The 20,026-nt window shown below is 42.8% G+C and overlaps 3 protein-coding genes across 5 annotated transcripts; all 3 read right to left on the bottom strand.

Annotated features, from left to right (window-relative positions):
• Window positions 1-2,322: 2,322 nt before the first annotated feature.
• On the bottom strand, window positions 2,323-9,404 carry cbx7b (chromobox homolog 7b). Of its 3 annotated transcripts, none has more exons than XM_029699178.1 (7): window positions 7,340-9,404; window positions 6,386-6,429; window positions 6,209-6,274; window positions 5,979-6,045; window positions 5,484-5,835; window positions 5,250-5,338; window positions 3,543-3,670 (listed from the first exon to the last, which is right to left on the bottom strand). In XM_029699178.1, exons 1-7 carry the CDS (start codon window positions 7,406-7,408, stop codon window positions 3,638-3,640), a joined length of 720 nt encoding a protein of 239 aa, XP_029555038.1. In that variant the 5' UTR covers window positions 7,409-9,404; the 3' UTR covers window positions 3,543-3,637. The 3 variants fall into 3 exon arrangements, with proteins under 3 accessions (XP_029555037.1, XP_029555038.1, XP_029555039.1); XM_029699179.1 differs by having other exon boundaries at window positions 5,250-5,335; XM_029699177.1 differs by lacking the exon at window positions 5,250-5,338 and having other exon boundaries at window positions 2,323-3,670.
• A 516-nt stretch (window positions 9,405-9,920) lies between these two features.
• Window positions 9,921-15,057, bottom strand: josd1 (Josephin domain containing 1). The gene is made up of 5 exons (XM_029699176.1): window positions 14,912-15,057; window positions 13,596-14,442; window positions 13,256-13,384; window positions 10,546-10,740; window positions 9,921-10,238 (listed from the first exon to the last, which is right to left on the bottom strand). Exons 2-5 carry the CDS (start codon window positions 13,883-13,885, stop codon window positions 10,136-10,138), a joined length of 717 nt encoding a protein of 238 aa, XP_029555036.1. The 5' UTR covers window positions 13,886-14,442; window positions 14,912-15,057; the 3' UTR covers window positions 9,921-10,135.
• A 224-nt stretch (window positions 15,058-15,281) lies between these two features.
• LOC115153579 (GTPase IMAP family member 4) lies at window positions 15,282-19,811 on the bottom strand. The gene is made up of 7 exons (XM_029699174.1): window positions 19,540-19,811; window positions 19,094-19,171; window positions 18,823-18,873; window positions 18,605-18,655; window positions 18,362-18,412; window positions 18,210-18,260; window positions 15,282-16,381 (listed from the first exon to the last, which is right to left on the bottom strand). Exons 1-7 carry the CDS (start codon window positions 19,655-19,657, stop codon window positions 15,636-15,638), a joined length of 1,146 nt encoding a protein of 381 aa, XP_029555034.1. The 5' UTR covers window positions 19,658-19,811; the 3' UTR covers window positions 15,282-15,635.
• Window positions 19,812-20,026: the final 215 nt, after the last annotated feature.

Here is a 20,026-nt window from a genome sequence, read left to right as displayed (position 1 = left end):
TACCTGTAACGTCTATTTACACAAGCTACAGTAACATGATTCAGCCAATCGTACATTGGTTGCACGGACAACATATTTACTCCATTATCTCGACCACATGACCGCCGATAAATTAAGAAATCAGTCACAAATGAACAATTTAAAGATCAACATCCATTTATTTTTAGTACAATTAGAAATAATCTGACATTGACAATTTATAGACAATGGTTTTTGTAAATTACATTTTCTGATTAGATAAGCCATAATAAAGTGCAAAATGTCTTCGCTCAGCAGTGACTATTTAAGCAACTAACCACATTTGGCAATATCAAATGAGTCTTGTCATGGCTACAGCATTAGCGCATAGTTTAATCTGAAGAAAAATAGGTAACACTTGACACCCAGTGTCATAACATGTTATTACATGGACACAGTCATAACCATGTAACACTAATGACCCATATTTATGGCTGTTATTTTATCACACCCACAAGTCAACCAACATTTTATTGTAATCATTTTTTCCCCTGCCAACAAGTTTCCTTTCTCTTGAAAGTTTATCCTTTAATTCTTTCATGTTTTTTTTCTCATATTTTAAATAACTTGTAGAAAATACAATGACATGAAGCATTATGACCATCCTGTGTCACTTTACTTGGACTAAGAAAATACACTTTGACACCGTCAAGAAGCATTATGACAATCCTAATTATATAAGCCCATCACGTACATGCCGTTGTGTCAGTCGTCAGTCAAAAAGGTGTCTTGTCCTGCTCCTGCATTCATCCCAGTCATCAGCAACAGCACATTGGGGTAGGTGCATGTCTGACATCAATGTGTGTGCAATTACAATAAGCATTGAATATGGTAAATGTAAAAAAAATATATACACTTGACAGGCAGACCGTGGTGTAATGGAATGTTTTGCGGGTTTCGACACTTATGTACACTACCGGTCAAAGGTTTTAGAAAACCTAATTCAAGGGTTTTTCTTAGTTTTTGTACTATTTTCTACATTGTAAAATAAAATTGAAGACAAACTATGAAATAACACACAGAATCATGTAGTAACCAAAAAAGTGTTAAACAAATCAAAATATGTTATATTTGAGGTTCTTCAAATAGCCACCCTTTGCCTTAACAGCTTGGCATTCTCTCAACCAGCTTCATGAGGTAGTCACGTGGAATGCATTTCAATTAACAGGTGTGCCTTGTTAAAAGTGGAATTTCTTCATGAGTTTGAGCCAATCAGTTGTGTTTGTGACAAGGTAGGTATACAGAAAATAATCCTATTTGGTAAAAAACCAAGTCAATATTATGGCAAGAACAGCTCAAATAAATTACAGTTAATCATTACTTTAAGACACGAAGGTCAAGTCAATACGGTAAATTTCAAGAAGAACATTTTCTTCAAGTGCAGTCGCAAAAACCAAGCGCTATGATGAAACTGGCTCTCATGAGGACAGCCACAGGAAAGGAAGACCCAGAGTTACCTCTGCTGCAGAAGATAAGTTAATTTGAGTTACCAGCCTCTGAAATTGCAGCCCAAATAAATGCTTTACAGAGTTCAAGTAACGGACACATCTCAACATCAACTGTTCAGAGGAGACTGCGTGAATCAGGCCTTCATGGTTGAATTGCTACAAAGAAACCACTACTAAAGGAGACCAATAAGAAGAAGAGACTTGCTTGGGCCAAGAAACACGAGCAATGGACATTAGACAGATAGAAATTTGTCCTTTGGTCTGGAGTCCATATTGAAGATATTTGTTCCCAACCGCTGTGTCTTTGTGAGACGAGGTGTGTGTGAACAGATGATCTCTGCATGTGTATTTCCCACCGTAAAGCATGGAGGAGGAGGTGTGGGGGTGCTTTGCTGGTGACACTGTCTGTGATTTATTTAGAATTCAAGGCACACTTAACCAGTATGGCTACCACAGCATTCTGCAGCGATTCGCCATCCAATCTGGTTTGTGCTTAGTGGGACTATAATTTGTTTTTCAACAGGACAAGGACCCAACACACCTCCAGGCTGTGTAAAGGCTATTTGACCAAGTAGGAGAGTGATTGAGTGCTGCATCAGATGACCTGGCCTCCACAATCATCCGACCTCAACCAAATTGAGATGGTTTGGGATGAGTCAGACCGTAGAGTGAAGGAAAAGCAGCCAACAAGTGCTCAGCATATGTGGGAACTCCTTCAAGACTGTTGGAAAGAATTCCATGTGAAGCTGGTTGAGAGAATGTCAAGAGGGTACAAAGCTGTCATTTTGATTTGTTTAACACTTTTTTTGGTTACTACATGATTCCATGTGTTATTTCATAGTTTTGATGTCTTCGCTATTATCCTACAATGTAGAAAACTTTTAAAAATAAAGAAAAACCCTTGAATGAGTAGGTGTTCTAAAACTTTTGACCGGTAGTGTAGGTGTCATAACCAGCCATAAAATAACGCAATGTATGTCACGACAGTGTTATGACAAGTTGTCAGCTGTTATGACATGGTTATGACACTGGGTGTCAAGTAAAGTGTTACCAAAACAATCTGTTCAGTATTTACTAATACACAAGTTTTCTCCTTCAAATAATAAATACATTGAATTACATTCAGTCAGATCGATATATAGAAAAATAAGGACTAGAAAGACAATACCCTTCAGTCTGTTTCTCCTAACCCTGGAGTTAAGGTGGAAGAAGCATTCCTCTTACTTCAAGCTCAAAGGATAAGCTGAATAAACATCCAAAAAGAGGGGGCAGTTAGTGTTGCATTGTTGTGTGTGCACGTGCAGACGCGCGTTTACAAGCCCCAAAATATCTCCAGAAAGAGTAACTTCAGGCAGTCCCATAATCCCTTGCTGCATTGTGATTGCAGAGGGAGATCATTTTACCGAGTCATACTCACAAGACACTATCAGCCTCGGCTTGGAGTGGGATAAACAGCCACTGACCAATGGGAGATTCCACAAAGACGACAACATCATGATGTAAATACAGTGCAATTCAGAACAGACTGTTCCCAAGTCAGTTTTTGGTAAAAAATAAAATAAAAAAGGTTTTGGTTCCACTTTTAAGGTTAGTTTACACTGCATGTGTTGCGCAGGGCGTTAGTGGGATCCAACATGTCTTGATTATCACTATGTACCCATAGAGAGGAGAGGAGAAAAGTATGCAGGCCGATTAAGTCATTTTGTAGAGGATTTCGAAATCATTACAAGACTCTAAACCACATCTAATAATAACAGTCCAGATGCAGTGCACTGATATACAGTATACTGTGTATAGCCGGCTCGATGTAGGAGGAGTGTATGCCCATCTCAATGTAGTCATGTATACTGTACACTACAGTCTGCCTATTGAACGGAAGAGTAAGTTAGTGTGGACAGAGGTCACTCACAAGGCCAGAAAGGGAAGAAGGGTAAACGTATGAGGAGAAAAATAGTTCCTGCATTCCCAACAGTGTGAAGATAAAACTCAAGAACCTCTCGAACTCTAGAACTCTAAGCCCCAGCCTCTGAAGAAGCCTTTGGCTGCCAAGGCCTCTCTGAAAGTTACTGTGAGAGAGTTTATGGTGACGTCAGTCACGGTCACCTCCCCTGTGCCAATCACTGGGTTCCAAACGGCCGACCTCTCTGACACGGTCACTTCCTCTGAGCCAATCACGGAGCTCCAGTCCTCTGCCCTGTTCTGCCCTGGCGGGGGGGGGGGGGGGGGGGGGGGTGAGAGCAAAGGAAAGCGGGAGAGAGAACAGGAGAGGGTAAGTTTGCTGGGATTTCATCAAGTCTATCATGTGTATTGAATGTATGTGTACATCTTACCATTCTAAATCAACTGATATGTCAGCTTCATGACTTTTAACAGTTTTTATCATTATGATAAAGGTTAAATAACACTGTGCCTCCAGTAGGAGTTGTAACATCAATGATGGTAACACCAATGACACATTCTAGTTAACTGAGAATTTTTGGCATGGAGACCACAGATGGACACATCTAAGGTTATTAACCATTTAAACATAATTTACAAAAGTTATATTTTGAATGATTTTGCTCACAGTAACTAGGTATCCATTAAATTGGCGACAGAATTGCATGAGAATATTCTAGAATCAGTGTAAAGAAAATATGAACATTTTCCCTCCAGTGGTATGTTTCCACAAATCGACTTGTTGTTGAGGATAAAAATCAGTGCGTGATGACGTAGTGCACACAAAATGCACTTTTTGCTTAAGATTTCATGTGTTTGCGTCGCATTTTCAACTTAGTTTTATGAAAAACTGTTGTGTTAATTAGCAAATGTGCCTACTCTGGTCTTGGCACATGCGCTCTAGCCAACACCTCACAGATACAGTGCAGATAGGCTACAGTGCAGATAGGCTACAGTGCAGATAGGCTACAGTGCAGATAGGCTACAGTGCAGATAGGCTACAGTGCAGATAGGCTACAGTGCAGATAGGCTACAGTGCAGATAGGCTACAGTGCAGATAGGCTAGTCTACATGATGAGATTATTATGGACAACAGCGAGAATATTTGTATTTGTCAAACGGCAGTCAAGCATCGATCATCATGTCACCAGAATAAGACCCTCGAAAATTATTAGAAAGGCGCATCAAGCTCATCATCACCGTGCACTTTCACCACCCTGTGAAGTTCCTTATCATTTATTTCATCTGTAGCCTAATCAACTGCATGCTTTCCCAAGTCGTAGTGAGAGGGCCACACCATATCATCGCGTGATTCCAAATTTACTTCGATGTGATGGTTATTATATTAATATTTGTGCATATAGGTGTTTTTACCGCCCAAAAGTTATCACTACAACTCTACATCACTACAGGGACAAACCAGTTTGCTTGCTCTTGGTACTTTATACAATGTATTAAGGTAAGGTTTTGCAATATAAACATCATCCGTTATGTTTTAGTTCATTATAAACAAAAAAACATGTATGATTTGTAACTATTTGGTCATTTTAAAGTGTTTTTCATGGTTGCAAAGCTGGGAGATGCAAATGCCACCGCAATTCAAGAACAAACGTATTATTAAGTTACGTTTCTATGGTGACCTAGATTGTGTATCTCATTTGTCTTTCGTTCCTGATATCATGAACTCACTGACAAAGATTGATAAAAGCACTGTGCATTGCCTGCATGATGAGTACATTGCCTGTAGGCTATGCATAGGCCATCTGTGTTCTACCAGGAAGATTGACATGTACTGTTCTGCGCCATACATTAAACCCCATTGTCAACCCTCGCCCTTGCCATTACTTGTGTCTGTTTGCTGTGCCCAGTTTGGATGGGATCGGGGAGCTTATGTTCCTGGTTGTCTGCCCAGCGGGCCTCCTGTACTATACCTACTAACAGGTTGACACACACACACACACACACACACACACACACACACACACACACACACACACACAGCAGTGTCATAGTCTAGAATTAGGTGAATTTGGTGATTAGGCAGAATAGAAACTTCCTGTGACCGACTGACACACTTACCATTCAGAATGCCGTTGGACATCTCTGTCTCTCGCTCTGACTCATCCTGTTGAGCTTCCTCCTCCTCCATGTCCTCCTCCTCATCTTCCTCTTCCCTCCTTCCCCAGTCCTCATGTGTGGGGTCCTGTGTGGGGGTAGGGGGACCAGGGGGAGAGGCCAGGCGCACGAACTGTGACCTCCTGGGTTTGTTTTTGTGGTGGTCCAGGTGGGGGTGCGCACTCCGTCTACAGGCCCCGTAGGTCGGATCCTCTGCCTCAGAGTCCAGTGAGCGAGTCAGGGAGAGACGTAGGCGAGCTGGAGGCTTCTCTGGCGCCTTGTGGGCACTACGGAGATCCATGGTGTAAATAGTGTTCTACAGAGAGGGGAATAATAAAGATGTCTTATAGAGTAGCAGTGTTTCTCCAACATCCTTACCCCTTTAGTTAGTATGCCAACTAGTATTACTCTGTCTAAACAGACACAGGAGAAGATACATTTAACATTAACCCATCCCACCTGTAGTAGAAGCCTTTTAGCTTTGGGTCCTCTCTTCCGGTACCCTAGAGCTCTGTCCTTCTGGTCTCTGGTGGAATGGTAAGGTCAGTCAGTACAAACAGGCATAGTTTACTACTACTACAGTATATTAATACTACTACTACTACTACTACTACTACTACAGTGCTATCATATTCATTAGCTAGGTAAGGCCTCTACGTAATGCGCTCTACAGTGTCTCATGGACTTACTTTTCCTCATAGGCCTGCACCAGACGCTGGTCCAAGATGTGCTCCTCTGGTTCCCATGTACTGTATCTGTACAAAGACATCGCTGTGGTTACTCATCCTCGTCCATCCAATAATACTCTGCATGACTCATGGTCCTGGATTACTGGATATGATAATGACATCATAGATGATACTCACTTGGGGGGCCATCCCTTCCACTTCAATAGATATTCCACATTCCCCTGTGACACAGAAGGTTGGAGACAAACATCAATCAGGGAGAAAGAGGAGAGTGTGTGTGGGAGGATGTTGATGGTAATATTGCTATGCTCACAGTCTACTCCAAGCACATAGTGCCCCTGTGACAACAATTTTGGACCCCCTTGTGGCCCCCCTAAATGTGGAGTAGAAAATCATTTTTACATAACACATTTTTGCTCTCTTTCTTTTTTACATCCTTTATTAGACAGTGGCAACGCGGGAAATGATATTTTGCCTGCTAATGCCTGCAATGCAGTGAAGAAAACGATATGACAACAATAACGTCTAATGTAACTGGCCCCTCTAACAGTACAACTGGCCCCAGCTTGGCCCCCCCAGTTGAAAGGGTCTAGAACCGCCACTGCTGCACGGACAATGACTCATGCACTTACGGAATCGAATTCACTTTTAATGCAATGCAAGACCAACACTTACAAGGACTTCGTATCATGCAGTATGCTTGTCAAACGAGACCGCCGCGTTTTGCGCCCTAATAACCCACAAACCTGTATCTAACATTTCCTCAAGCGAAACTGCGTAGCTCTTCACAAATGCGCAATAATTGCATAACCCGTGGTCTATTCTTCTGCCAATGCACACGACTGAATGCAATGTTTAGGTTCCGATATGATGCTTCCGTTAGGATAGACCACTGGCACCCGGAGTGTAAAGCGATTGCAACACGCTCTACGTTATGTTAAAGTTAAAGAGATACTCCCCACTCTCACGCCCCCTTAAACGTTTATGTCAATGGATACTGGATATAAATAGACTACTGGTACAAGTGCTTTTCAATGTAGTGTACCCTATAAAGGATATTCTCCTAAGTGCGTAAAAGTGTCATTATCTAATTATGGTACATGCGTTTTATTTCCAATATGAACGCCTTACCTTTCTAACTCTTTTCTTGATTATTGATTCCACTGCAAACACTTGTTCACCAATCGCTGACAGCTCCATTGGTCCAATATAGAACGTTCTGCTCACTCTTTGAAATAAACTGATCTAGTAGAGATGAGAATAACCGCTGTTAGTTCAGCTCTCCGCTACAAAGTAACTGTATAGGCTATGACAAATATCTAGACGTCGTGTTTAAAAATGGTATTCTCCTCCCCCAACCCTCCCTCTAGAAAGTGAGCTTTGTTTTCGCTTTAGTTCCAGATTAATTTCTCCATTCCACTCGCTCTCCGTACGTACAGTGACTTCTCAAATCTGCGACACATCTGCACCGTTTGGCGCGTCCCCGTACTTCCAAACGCGCGCTCTTCGTTCCACAGTGCCAAAACAACGCTCAGCTCGAGCGAAGCGCCCGTAACATGGGTCCGCGCACGCAAATGACACTAACAAGCAGTAGTAGGAAAACAAAGCAGGCAACGTAGGGTTTATTATAAATGCGCTCCATTTTCCATCCAAATTCCAACAATTGCACTCAAGAAATTAAGCCACATCCTCAGGTGTACATATAAAGTGCCATTACAGGCATTTTATTTCTGTGAAAAAAGAGAAAACAGTAACACAACCAGGACCCTTTAACAGAAGGGAGAAGGTGGGTGGGATTGTCATGGCAAAACGCTAAATCCACTACGTCACTACTTACTGGTTTGAAAGGGATTTTCTACCAGTGAGTTTGGTTTCCCAACCTGAAGTCCCCTAGGGGCATCCTCAGACCAGCAACCTCATTGTTTTGTCTCATGATTAGTGACTGTTGCAAATGATTAAATGATCAGTTGAATGAATCATGTGATTGGATGCTCAGATGAATACGAAAGCTTTTAGGATTGAGCCCACCAGGTGCAAAATTTAACAACTCCTATTTTGGTAGACAATAATGTCTGTGTCCTCAGTAAACAAGTTAAGGCCTTATCAAGTCTTGAATAATTCACAATATGTTGTTGTGATGATAAATATCTATCAACCAAATCTCTCAAACAGCTGTCAAAAATTCTCAATTTCTAAACTAACAGGTTTCTCCGAACTTTCCCTTTCTCTTCTACACATCGATCAGACATACTTTCTCTTTCCGTTACTCCCTCAACTGTCAACCTTTTCCCTCTGACTCCAATTTCCTTTTCAAAACGTACCAACTTCCTTCAACACACTCAGCATTGTGGACATTACAGCCAAGGCATCTTCAGATAGATCAACATCTAACATCAGTGCATTTCCAGCAAATAACTGGAAACCTTGGGTATAATTAGCATTTGTACCAATTCCACAATTCTGTATATTTGGCTGGTGGATTTTTGCAGACAACCATTTATCCATGGTCAGTTGCACATGTTAAGGGTCAGGAGTTTTTCTTGACCACATGATCTAACCAGAAAAAAACTCTGGGCCCTGATTAGCCTATAATACAAGTTTGTGGCTTTTCCTGGTCAGGCCGCATGGTCAAGAACATATCCTGGCTCTACCATGATACAATATATAGCCATTTGTCAATTAATTAATTAATTAATTACTTTATTTATATAGCCATTTGTCAATACATGGGCCTAACATGGCTTCAGCCAAGAGGAATTCTAATTTGAAGACATGAACTAGCAGAGTTTTCTACTAACAGACAGGGATGATCTCAGAAGCAACTGAGAGGATAAAACAGCTACATAAACACGTCCTCCTGTGCTATTGAGAAAACGTGCTTCTCACCAACTATATTACAGTCTATGTACACAATAGACACACTATGGAGTGCTTGGCATTCCATTGGTTGCTGTCATCATTAGCTCTGTGTTTGTACAAACGTTTTTAAAAAAAGTAGGTGGGATTTAGTGTTGTCCGAGTGAAAAAAATCTAATTGTGAGCAGTGACATGATCAGAGGAAGACAGACAGGTAAATAAGAGATGTACACTATCACAGTAGAGCAGAGCACGACAGATAGGAGAGCGAGGGACAGAGAGAGAGAGCGAGGGACAGAGAGAGAGAGAGAGAGAGAGCGAGAGAGAGAGAGAGCGAGGACAGAGAGAGAGAGAGAGCGAGGACAGAGAGAGAGAGAGAGAGCGAGGACACAGAGAGAGAGCGAGGACAGAGAGAGAGGACGAGGACACAGAGAGAGAGCGAGGACACAGAGAGAGAGCGAGGACACAGAGAGAGAGCGAGGACACAGAGAGAGAGCGAGGACACAGAGAGAGAGCGAGGACACAGAGAGAAAGCGAGGACACAGAGAGAAAGCGAGGACACAGAGAGAAAGCGAGGACACAGAGAGAGCGAGGACACAGAGAGAAAGCGAGGACACAGAGAGAGCGAGGACACAGAGAGAGCGAGAGAGCTAGCAAGAGCAAGAGTGACAGATGGGTAGTATTACACACAGTCACATGCCTCTCACACTTGGAAACGTACAAAAAAAATCAAAAGTAACATGAAAAAATAGTCATCAGTATATATAAAAACACATTAGAATCCCAAACACCAAACATAATGTTTAGAAATCTGAGTGTTGTGTAGCGTGATTTCTTCATGACCTCCCTGTATTCATCTGTTTCCTTCGTTGCTTCAGGTCTCATCAGCCAGAGTCCAGCAATGGGGGGTGTGAGAAAAAAAAGTATGTCTGGTCGGTGTGCATCTGTGTGATTGGCTGAACACAACCCCACCTGCTCTTCAATCTGTCCCGATTGGACCATGCCTGTTATCCTGAGCAACAACTGGGAAAAGTCTATTCCGGTAGAGAAAAGGTTGCCGGGCACATTCAATCAACAGCCATCTGACCTCCATGTTTGGTGGACCTCCACCTCCTCAGACACCACCAATAGGAGCTCACCATTTTTCCCTCTCAGCTGGTAACGCAAGAACTTCCTGTTGTGTGGAGGGAATCGAAAAAACAGAAGGAAAATAAAGATGTCAGCTTGTTATTTATTAGAAGTTAGACAAGGATCAATCATCATTGTGGATGGCGGCTGTGGAATTGATTATTATTTGGGAATGAGACTGTGATTTTCTATTACTGTGGCAACACCTAGTGGAGACAATACAAATTACATTCTCTCTTGGCTGCTCCACAATGTATGTAAAATGAACAACGCAAATTATGATGGACTCAATCTACTGACTGGACAGGATAATTGGGATGACACACACACACACACACACACACACACAGTACCTGAGCTCATCAGGGTTTCCGATGGTATGTGGGCTACGTAGTTTGGAGTCGAGGTTGTAATAGACTCCGCCCACCTCCCGCACCCCTATCCAGTGCTGGCGTTTGAGTGACAGGCGCAGCGGACCCCAGCGCAGATTGGACGGGACGTTCAAGATGAAGCCCGTTACGTTGGATAGTGCAATACTGCCCACATCCCTGCAGGAACACAACACACAAGTCAATCACGAGCTCCCGAGTGGCGCAGCAGTCTAAGGCTCTGCACCTCAGTGCAAGAGTCGTCACTAAAGTCCCTGGTTCAAATCCAGGCTGAATCACATCCGGCCATGATTGGGAGTCCCATAGGGCGGTGCACAATCGGCCCAGCGTCGTGCGGGTTTGGTCGGGGTAGGCTGTCATTGTAAATAAGAATTTGTTCTTAACTGACTTGCCTAGTTAAATAAAGGTTCCACAATCACACACAGACTTCCATGAGTGGATTTTCAGTAGCTACTGTAATTTTGTAAATCCATGATGATGTCTGTGGGGTAATTTAAGCCACCCTTTGTTTCTAGATAACTATACACAAACTTGATCATGTGACCAAATATTTATGAAGAGGTCATAATTTCATGGCATCTGTGACGGAAGAAACCACATGGGAAAAGTGATAAGCAAGTTATGTCCAAAGAAAAGATAATCACAAATTCTAATGATTTTGATGCTTGCATCTAAACCAAAGTAGATACTTCAAAGATTGTTCTATACATCAGTTGGGGTCTCTATAAGCAACAATATGCAGTCCTTAACATTGCATGAACATGTAACCTTGTAGCTGTGTGGGCTAATATAGCCAAAATGTTTGCCTTGGGATAAATTGAGCAATTGGCCACCACACCCCATATAAATGATGATTACATTTAGTCAGTTCTATGCATAATATGCATAGTAGCATAGTATTTTTGCAATGTGTCATGCTTATGAACTCAAGATCATCATGCCTGTGTTTACAAACGGAAGGTTCTTGAAAGAAGCAGCCAAGGAAGTGAGAGAAGGGTGCGTGTCCATTGGAGCAGCAGCAAGGGATGAAACAAGTTGACTGAGTGACACTGAAGAGGTACATTGACAAAAAAGAAAACAGCAGCGTTGTCTTATCTGATGACATGGAGTCTGAGCTTCATAAACATATCCGGAATTTTGCGGACCAGTTTCACGGGCTTAGTAGCCTCTAATGCAGAGAACTTTCCTACAAATTGGCACATCGAAACAACATCCCTGTCCCAGACAACTGGTGAAGAAATGGAAGGGTAAGTCATATTGAACGAAGATATCTATATATGAATGTAGGAATACATTCAAGATATACACAGTGCACAAAACATTAGGGACACCTTCCTAATATTGAGTTGCACCCCTCCCTTTTGCCCTCAGAACAGCCTCAATTCATCAGGGCATGGACTCTACAAGGTGTCGAAAGCATTCCACAGGGATGCTGGCCCATGTTGGCTCCAATGCTTCCCACAGCGTTGTCAAGTTGGCTGGATATCCTTTGGGTGGTGGACCATTCTTGATACACATGGGGAAACTGTTGAGCGTGAAAACACAACAGCGTTGCAGTTCTTGACACACTCAAACCAGTGCACCTGGCACCTTCTACCATACCCTGTTCAAGAGCATTTTAAACTTTTGTCTTGCCCATTCACCCTCTGACTGGCACTCAATCCAGGTCTCAATTGTCTCAAGGCTTAAAAATCATCTACAAATCCTCCCCTTCATCTACAATGATTGAAAGTGTATTTAACAGGTGACATCAGTAAGGGATCAAAGTTTTCACCTGGACAGTCTGTCATGAAAAGAGCAGGTGTTCCTAATATTTTGTACACTATAATATATTGAATATATCAAAGGGGGCTGCGGAGGGGAGAACGGCTCATAATAATGGCCGGAACGGAGCAAATGGAATGGCGTCACACACCTGGAAACCATGTTCGATACCATTCCACTGATTCCGCTCCAGTCATTACCACGAGCCCATTCTCCCCAATTAAGGTGCCACCAACCTCCTGTAAAATATACCACACCCCCATTCCATGAAATCAACTTTGACCTACCAGCCCCATCACCCACTTACCCCAAGCTATGTTTTCAAAACTGTAATGTTTACATGAATTCTGATTATTTCCAGGGATACACAACATCCTCAAATATATGTAGATATCTTTATTAGAAAGAAAACTATATTTGCCTTGACGTAGTGATGCTAAATGTAAAAAAATGACTTAACTTACCCCACTCTCCCCTATGAATGCACTGTACTTATGTCGCAATTGCTTCGATTTTGAAAATATCAGTTTCGGTAGCTGTTTGGGTAATCAGGAGTAGCTGTCTTGTGCTCGACAGGGATTCAGAATGAAGAGGATATGTAAAGAAGTCTTCCTCTTTCCACTCTATAGCTGGTGTACGGCCAGTGATTGAAGTGAACTAAATTGAGCACTGCTCAGCCGACTAACATAGTTGCAGACAACACACGCACCAAAAAGGGAGAGGAGCAAACAAGATGGAGAACACAAATGAGCATAGCATTATGGTTCCAATGGCTCAGTGGGTTGGATGGTGCTTGTTGTGGAATTGAACATTTCTGCATGGGCCACATACATCGTTTTGGATAAAAATGTTAGTTAAATGACTAGATATGGAAGAAGGCCATATAGCTTTGATGAGAACAGAGGTATACCTTCTTTTATCCCACCAGACAGCCTCGTATCCTCGGGTCTGCAGAGCGGCCATAATGACATTCACGTCATAGTTCCCATTTCCAAGCATGCTCTTCTTGTGGGGGGTTACCAGAGTGCTGGGAGAAAGTCTGTGGAGAGGGACAAGAGAGCGATGAGGACAGAAGAAGCAAGAGAGAAAAAGGTTGAGAAAGGTAGAGAGAGAGAGATGCAGAAGGTAGAAAGATGCAGAAGGGGGGGGGGGAGAAAAAGAGAGAGGGGGGGTGAAAGAGGAAAGGAATTTGAGAAATAGAGAATGGAGGAGAGAAATATCTCCCCTAGGACACAACTTTAACCCCCCACCTCTGGTAGATGTCCTGGAGAGTATCCCTGCTGAAAGCTGCCCCATCCTGGAAGACGTTATTGAGCGCATGCAGAGCACACAGCTCCCGCCGCTGCTTCTCGTGGTAGATGGGCGGTGGAGGCGTGGCCGGAGGTGTCGAGAGAGCATGCTCTCCCAGGTCTGACCTCTCCCCTCCCACCCCTCCCCGTGCCACCACCCCTTTCTGCTTGCTCAGCTTCCATGGAATACAGCCCAGGTCCTGCAGCCCTCCTCTCGCCCTCCCCTTCCCGGAACATGGAGCACTCCCCATCACCCTGTCGCTACGCCGACACGACTACCATCGTCATGGCAACCTTTCAGTTGCTGTAGGGGCGTGCGTGTGACAAGGGAAGGGGGAGGTGGGTCTACTGTGTGATACTGAGGGGGGCCAGGTCACTTCAGCTACACCTGCTGTTTCAAAAGGGACGATTGGAAGAAAATAAAATAAAAACTGCTGGCAAACAAACAGTGTTCAAGTTCAGTGAGGAGGCCCGGATTGAATTATGTGGAGAAAAAGTTGGGTGTGTAGACATTGATATTCCAGTTGCTTCAATATAAAAATAGAATGAACCACAAGGGTCATCTATGGAAAAATAAAAATTAGCAAGAGAAGCATGAGTATGCATCTCTTTTTTCAACTTCCTCCATTCTGATGTGTGTCATCGTGACTTTTTTTTGAGTGTCACGAGAGCTTAGGAGTTCTTTCCATTTCTAGAGAGCCCAGAGGACCACAGCTCCACCACTGAGAGTTTGCTCCAGTGGAAAAGATGAGGGACCTGATACAGGAGGCTCTGTGACATGTAGACAGACGACTCCTTAAGAAAACAGCTGAGGGAGGAAGAGGCAGAAATCCATGTTTAGAGGTTGTCACCTAAATCAATGTCATGCTGAGATAACAATTTAGGGATAACTAGGTGTTTTTCTAAAGCGTCTTTTCAGCAGTGGTCAGCAGGAAGGAACACAATACACAGGGTAAACATTTATACTAACAGCTGACTCGATAAGAGCGGCATGCTTGTGGCATCACAGTAAACTGATAACTAGACAACGGGCGTAAGAGTCTTGGTATCATTTAGTATTCTGTAAAACAAGTGATATTTACAGATTAGCGAAATATGTAAAATCTACCTGGTATTCAAATCCATAGCTCTAGCTAAAATCCAGTGGAACAGGAAGGCAGCTGCAAAGAACGACTAGATGTTTTTTTCTACAGCTGGCTGTACGTGCCATTTGTTTGATAGCGTAAACATGGATGCGAAACCCGTCATATTTAGTATATTTATCTGTTGCCACTTACCTTTCGCTTCATCCGATACTGTAGTAGGGTTGTCATAATCCTGGTTAAATTAATTGTTTCGCTTCTTTTCCTGGGGTTGTTTAGTCCTTTGTCTTTAGCACCTTTTCCTTGTAGCGCCGTCTCTCTATATGAGCATGCGCAAAACGTCAATAGCTTGTTTGCTTGTCATAGGGCTGACGCAGTCTATCTGCGAACTGTAGTCCCTCCACTCCCTCGAGACTACAAAAAACTAAATCTAGGGTTTAGTTATCTAAAAATGGGTTGAGACCAAACATTTATTTTATGCAAAAACATCCGCAAATTGAATGAAAGTTTAAGGCCGCTTGACTTGCAGTTACACTAGCAGGAAATACAGTCCGAGTCACTCCACTTATTTGGAAGCAACTTTAATAATACTTAAAAAAAAAAAAAAAAAATGAAACCATGGCACAAATGTAGACGACAGACAAGTGTGTGCAAGAAAACAATTCGTGTACATGAAGGCAAATTGACATGGATTAAATACTGTTCAGTAACAGCAGTACTGTAAGAACATGATATTGATTTCACAAAACAAATTGACCCAACAAGCCCATGCTAAGTCTGACATACTTGACAATAATCCATGCAGAGACAGTGATATCCTGAGGATCAATTCCCCAAAGACAATAACAAACCCAGAATCCAAGAATGACAAACAGTCAAAATGCACCTAAACCCAAAATGAAGTATTACTCTTCAACTCTCAATACTCCTGTCCCAGTTTCCGTGCCAACACAGAGGCCATGTCCATCAGCAGTTCCTCCCTGACTTGGTCCTCCCTTTTCTGCAGCTCATGGGTGTAGTGTCCCCTCAGTGCCCTCATCTCTGCCAGCCTCTCCAGCAGCCCCCTCGCCAGCTCCCTCCTCTCCTCCACCGGCTTGTCTGGGTTGTTGTCCACAAGCTCAGCCCTCTGACCACACAGATACAGAGCAGTTCTGAGGCCTCCAGCATCATCCTCCAGTAGCTGGGCTAGCGTGGAGCCCGGACCCAAACAGTCTGCATGGGTGAGGACAATGAGGATGTGGCCTGTGGCATTCTCGCCGACCAGCTCCAGGAGGGCCTTGGTGGCGCTAGCAGCATCCTGGTCCACCCCATCTCCAGAGCCAGGGGTCTGGAGCACCAGCAGGAAGGCATGTGGGCCTGGGCTGGCCAGCTGCAGGCTGCGGAGGGTCTCCAAGGCTCTCTTACTGTCACCCAGAGATGGACCCAGGAGGTCTGGGGTGTCTATTATGATCAGCTCTCTCCTGTCCACCACCACCCTCCGCTTGGTACACTCCATCACAGCCCCCAGGGACCCCCCAACCTGAGGGAGGCTGCAGCCAACCAGGGCATCTGCAAGGGAGGTCCGACCGCCACCAGGAGGCCCCGTAAGGATGAGCCTCAGCCCAGGCTCTATGGAAATAGGGCTGGGAGAGGGCTCTGTGCCTGGGGGACTGTCACTAGAAGCCCCTGGAAAATAAATAGACATGAGTGCATAAATAATTAACACATTTGTTGGTCTGAGCAAACATAAGAGACATGAGTGGAACAGTTAATTCAATGAATGGACAGGGTTTTGTGTCATGATTTCATCAAGTGCTAGTTCTATTATTAAGGAAAACAACCCACAAGACTAAAGGACAGTTGATAGGCTGTTTTTTGTGCAGGAATACAGACGCAGCAAGGAACATAATAGAAATGTCTAATTTCCTCTGTTTGCTGACAGACTCCACACATAGGTTCACTATCAAATGTGAAGCAGAGGGGAACAGTATGGGAAACTAAATTACACATACAGTACCAGTCAAAAGTTTGGACACCTACTCAGTCAAGGGTTCTTTATTTTTACTATTTTCTACATTGTAAAATAATAGTGAAGACATCAAAACTATAAAATAACACATATGGAAAAATGTAGTAACCAAAAAAAGTGTTAAATCACAATATGTTTTATATTCTTCAAAGTAGCCACCCTTTGCCTTGATGACAGCTTTGCACACTCTTGGCATTCTTGGCAATTTGTGGGATTTCTTTCCTTCTTAATGCATTTGAGCCAATCAGTTGTGTTGTGACAAGGTAGGGGTGGTATACAGAAGATAGCCCTATTTGGTAAAAGACCAAGTCCATATTATGGCAAGAACAGTAGTTCAACTAAGCAAAGACAAATGACAGTCCATCATTACTTTAAGACATGAAGGTCAGTCAATACGGAACATTTGAAGAACTTTGAACGTTTGCAAAAACCTATCAAGAGCTATGATGAAACTGGCTCTCATGAGGACCGCCACAGGAAAGGAAGACCCAGAGTTACCCGCTGCTGCAGAGGATAAGTTCATTAGAGTTACCAGACTCAGATTGCAGGCCAAATTAATGCTTCAGAGTTCAAATACCAGACGACATCTCAACATCAACTGTTCAGCGGAGACTGCGTGAATCAGGCCTTCATGGTCGAATTGCTGCAAAGAAACCACAACTAAAAGGACACCCATAAGAAGAGACTTGCTTGGGCCAAGAAACACGAGCAATGGATATTAGACCGGTGGAAATCTGTATTTGTCTGACGAGTCAAAATTTGATTCCAACTGCAGTGTCTTTGTGAAACGCAGGGTAGGTGAACAGATTATCTCCACATGCGTGGTTCCCACTGAAGAATGGAGGAGGTGTGGTGGTGCTTTGCTGGTGACACTGTCAGTGATTTATTTAGAATTCAAGGCACACTTAACCAGCATGGTGACCACAGCATTCTGCAGCGATACGCCATCCCATCTGGTTTGAGCTTAGTGGGACTATCATTTGTTTTTCAACAGGACAATGACCCAACACACATCCAGGCTGTGTAAGGGCTATTTAACCAAGGAGAGAGATGGAGTGCTGCATCAGATGACTTTGCCTCCACAATTATCCAACCTTATCCCAAACCATCTCAATTGGGTTGAGTTGGACCGCAGAGTGAAGGAAAAGCAGCCAACAAGTGCTCAGCATATGTGGGAACTCCTTCAAGGCTGTTGGAAAAACATTCCAGGTGAAGCAGGTTGAGAGAATGCCAAGCATTTGCAAAGCTGTCAAGGCAAAGAGTGGCTACTTTGAAGAATCTAAAATATATTTTGATTTGTTTAACACATGATTCCATGTGTTATTTCATAGTTGTGATGTCTTCACTACTACCACAATGTAGAAAACAGTAAAAATAAAATAAAAACATTTGAATGAGTAGGTGTCCAAACTTTTAACTGGTACTGTATAAAAGGAACAGAACTTGCAATTAACTAGAGAAGGGAAAAAAGAGGGAGAAACTTACCAGAGTTGTTTTGAATGATAACAGTAAACCCGCTGAGTTTTGAGAATGAAGCTGATTGACAAACAAAACCATATCAATACATCATCAACAATTTTAGAGTTATGAATCAAAGACATCATTTATAGGGTGGGTGGGTATTAGCAATCTCTTACCAACTATAAACCTCCAAATACGCGACAGCCACTTCAGTAAGTACTGTAAGCCTGACACACAAAGACAGAATTAACAAATCGTTCACCACCACATCATACATTACTCTATAATTACCTAAAACCTGCGATGGCAATCAATTAATCTACTGCATATTTACATTCAGATGAGTTTAGTAAACATGTTAATGATTATTTGCGTGTGGGTTTTGATAAGAGAAAGGGAAGAATTGTGACGGTACGTACTACGAAGAGTTCCCATCAGGTGGCTCACCCAACCCCACAGTGAGGACAGACCTAAAACAGAGGGAATAATATTTAGTTTTAAATAGCATTTCATCCACAAGACATTTCATTTAATCTGTTGCTCAGATGAAGATACTCAAATGTTGATGAAAGATGAGATATGCAGGCGGAATAATGCAATAGGGTTCAAGGTTCAACCTCCAGGCATGACGACGTACCAGTGAGTGTGCAGAAGAGATGGATGGGCCATCTTATCAGAGCTGGGAGGGCTGTAGCGGACCAAAGAGATAAATGAACTCACTCAGTGTCAAACTAAATTCTATTTACGGTGGCATAACAAATTGATTATAAAGCAAATCAGATACACAACACCAGTTGATGTTAAAACCATACAGATAGGAGAGAGGATCATTTTACAGATATGACAACATTATGTACATCAAAAAAGCATTTGCTGAAATAGTACTGTTGTGGTGTAAGACTACTGACCCTGTGAGAATCTGTAGAGGAGATAGCCCAACACAGTGAGAGCTCCGGTCAAAACACTGTTGAAGTCCAACCACAGACCTGCAGGGAAAGATTAGTGAAGCATGAGACTGATCAATGTTCTTCACTTATCAGGAGTTTAACCTTTAACCCCAATACATTTTCAAACGGGATATTTTTTGTTTTCCATTTATAAACTGTGGGCTTATCAGCTTGGTATACTTTTGTGTTTTGTATTGATTTTCTAGTCTAAATGCGTTATTGTATACATTTATAATATGTAGCCTACATTTCGGACTCAACGGCCTCTACAAAGATTGAAACAGAAAAATAAACTCCGGTCAGCATGTTACACAGACGGAGCAAATGTCGGTATGATACTTGTTACTTTTAGATCTCGGACGGATAGGCTAACAGTTACATTTATCGGGTGTGAATATCCTTCTTACCAGTGCTACCATCTCCACAGTAGGTTGAGGTACAATCGCTGTCCGGTTTGCAGTCGCACTGGTCCATATTAACAGGTAAACCCGGTCCGTATGCTACTGGCCAAAACCAAAGCGCCATCTCTCGTTACGTGGAAGTACTTTGAGGAGTCGTCGGGAACAAAAGTGTTCTTTATTGTAACTGAAGGACCGATATAATGCAGAATGAGTGGCACTGAGACACGCCTTTTTTCTAATCATACAAGTAGGACGGGAAATAAAGGTAAGTGCCAAAATAAAGGAAACACTTGAGTAAATGAGGGTATATAAATTATATTAAAAGCAGGTGCTACACACAGGTGTGGTTCATGAGTGACTTCAGCAATTAACATTCCATCATGCTTAGGGTCATGCAGAAAAATGGCCATTATTTTAGCTACCATGGCAAGAAGAGACCACAGTAGCTAGGTTTCCATCCAATTGTCTACAAATTGAATGCAAATATTCTAAC

This window comes from Salmo trutta, chromosome 18, assembly GCF_901001165.1.
Source record: "Salmo trutta chromosome 18, fSalTru1.1, whole genome shotgun sequence".
Classification (NCBI taxonomy): Eukaryota; Metazoa; Chordata; class Actinopteri; order Salmoniformes; family Salmonidae; genus Salmo; species Salmo trutta.
Note: the sequence above shows the minus strand (reverse complement) of the source record. Positions and strands in the feature narration are given on the sequence as shown.

What these genes read in the sequence shown, in the direction of transcription:
- cbx7b (XM_029699177.1), bottom strand. Translation starts at nt 7,408, where the DNA reads ATGGAGCTGTCAGCGATTGGTGAACAAGTGTTTGCAGTGGAATCAATA. An exon ending in TCAAGAAAAGAGTTAGAAAG is followed by an intron (nt 6,430 to 7,339) that starts GTAAGGCGTTCA and finishes TCTGTGTCACAG; the next exon opens with GGGAATGTGGAATATCTATT. An exon ending in TGGAAGGGATGGCCCCCCAA is followed by an intron (nt 6,275 to 6,385) that starts GTGAGTATCATC and finishes GTCTTTGTACAG; the next exon opens with ATACAGTACATGGGAACCAG.
- LOC115153579 (XM_029699174.1), bottom strand. Translation starts at nt 19,657, where the DNA reads ATGGCGCTTTGGTTTTGGCCAGTAGCATACGGACCGGGTTTACCTGTT. An exon ending in CTGTGGAGATGGTAGCACTG is followed by an intron (nt 19,172 to 19,539) that starts GTAAGAAGGATA and finishes CTTTCCCTGCAG; the next exon opens with GTCTGTGGTTGGACTTCAAC. An exon ending in CCTCTACAGATTCTCACAGG is followed by an intron (nt 18,874 to 19,093) that starts GTCAGTAGTCTT and finishes GGTCCGCTACAG; the next exon opens with CCCTCCCAGCTCTGATAAGA.
- josd1 (XM_029699176.1), bottom strand. Translation starts at nt 13,885, where the DNA reads ATGGGGAGTGCTCCATGTTCCGGGAAGGGGAGGGCGAGAGGAGGGCTG. An exon ending in GTCTGGTGGGATAAAAGAAG is followed by an intron (nt 10,741 to 13,255) that starts GTATACCTCTGT and finishes GTGTTCCTGCAG; the next exon opens with GGATGTGGGCAGTATTGCAC. An exon ending in GGAAACCCTGATGAGCTCAG is followed by an intron (nt 10,239 to 10,545) that starts GTACTGTGTGTG and finishes TCCACACAACAG; the next exon opens with GAAGTTCTTGCGTTACCAGC.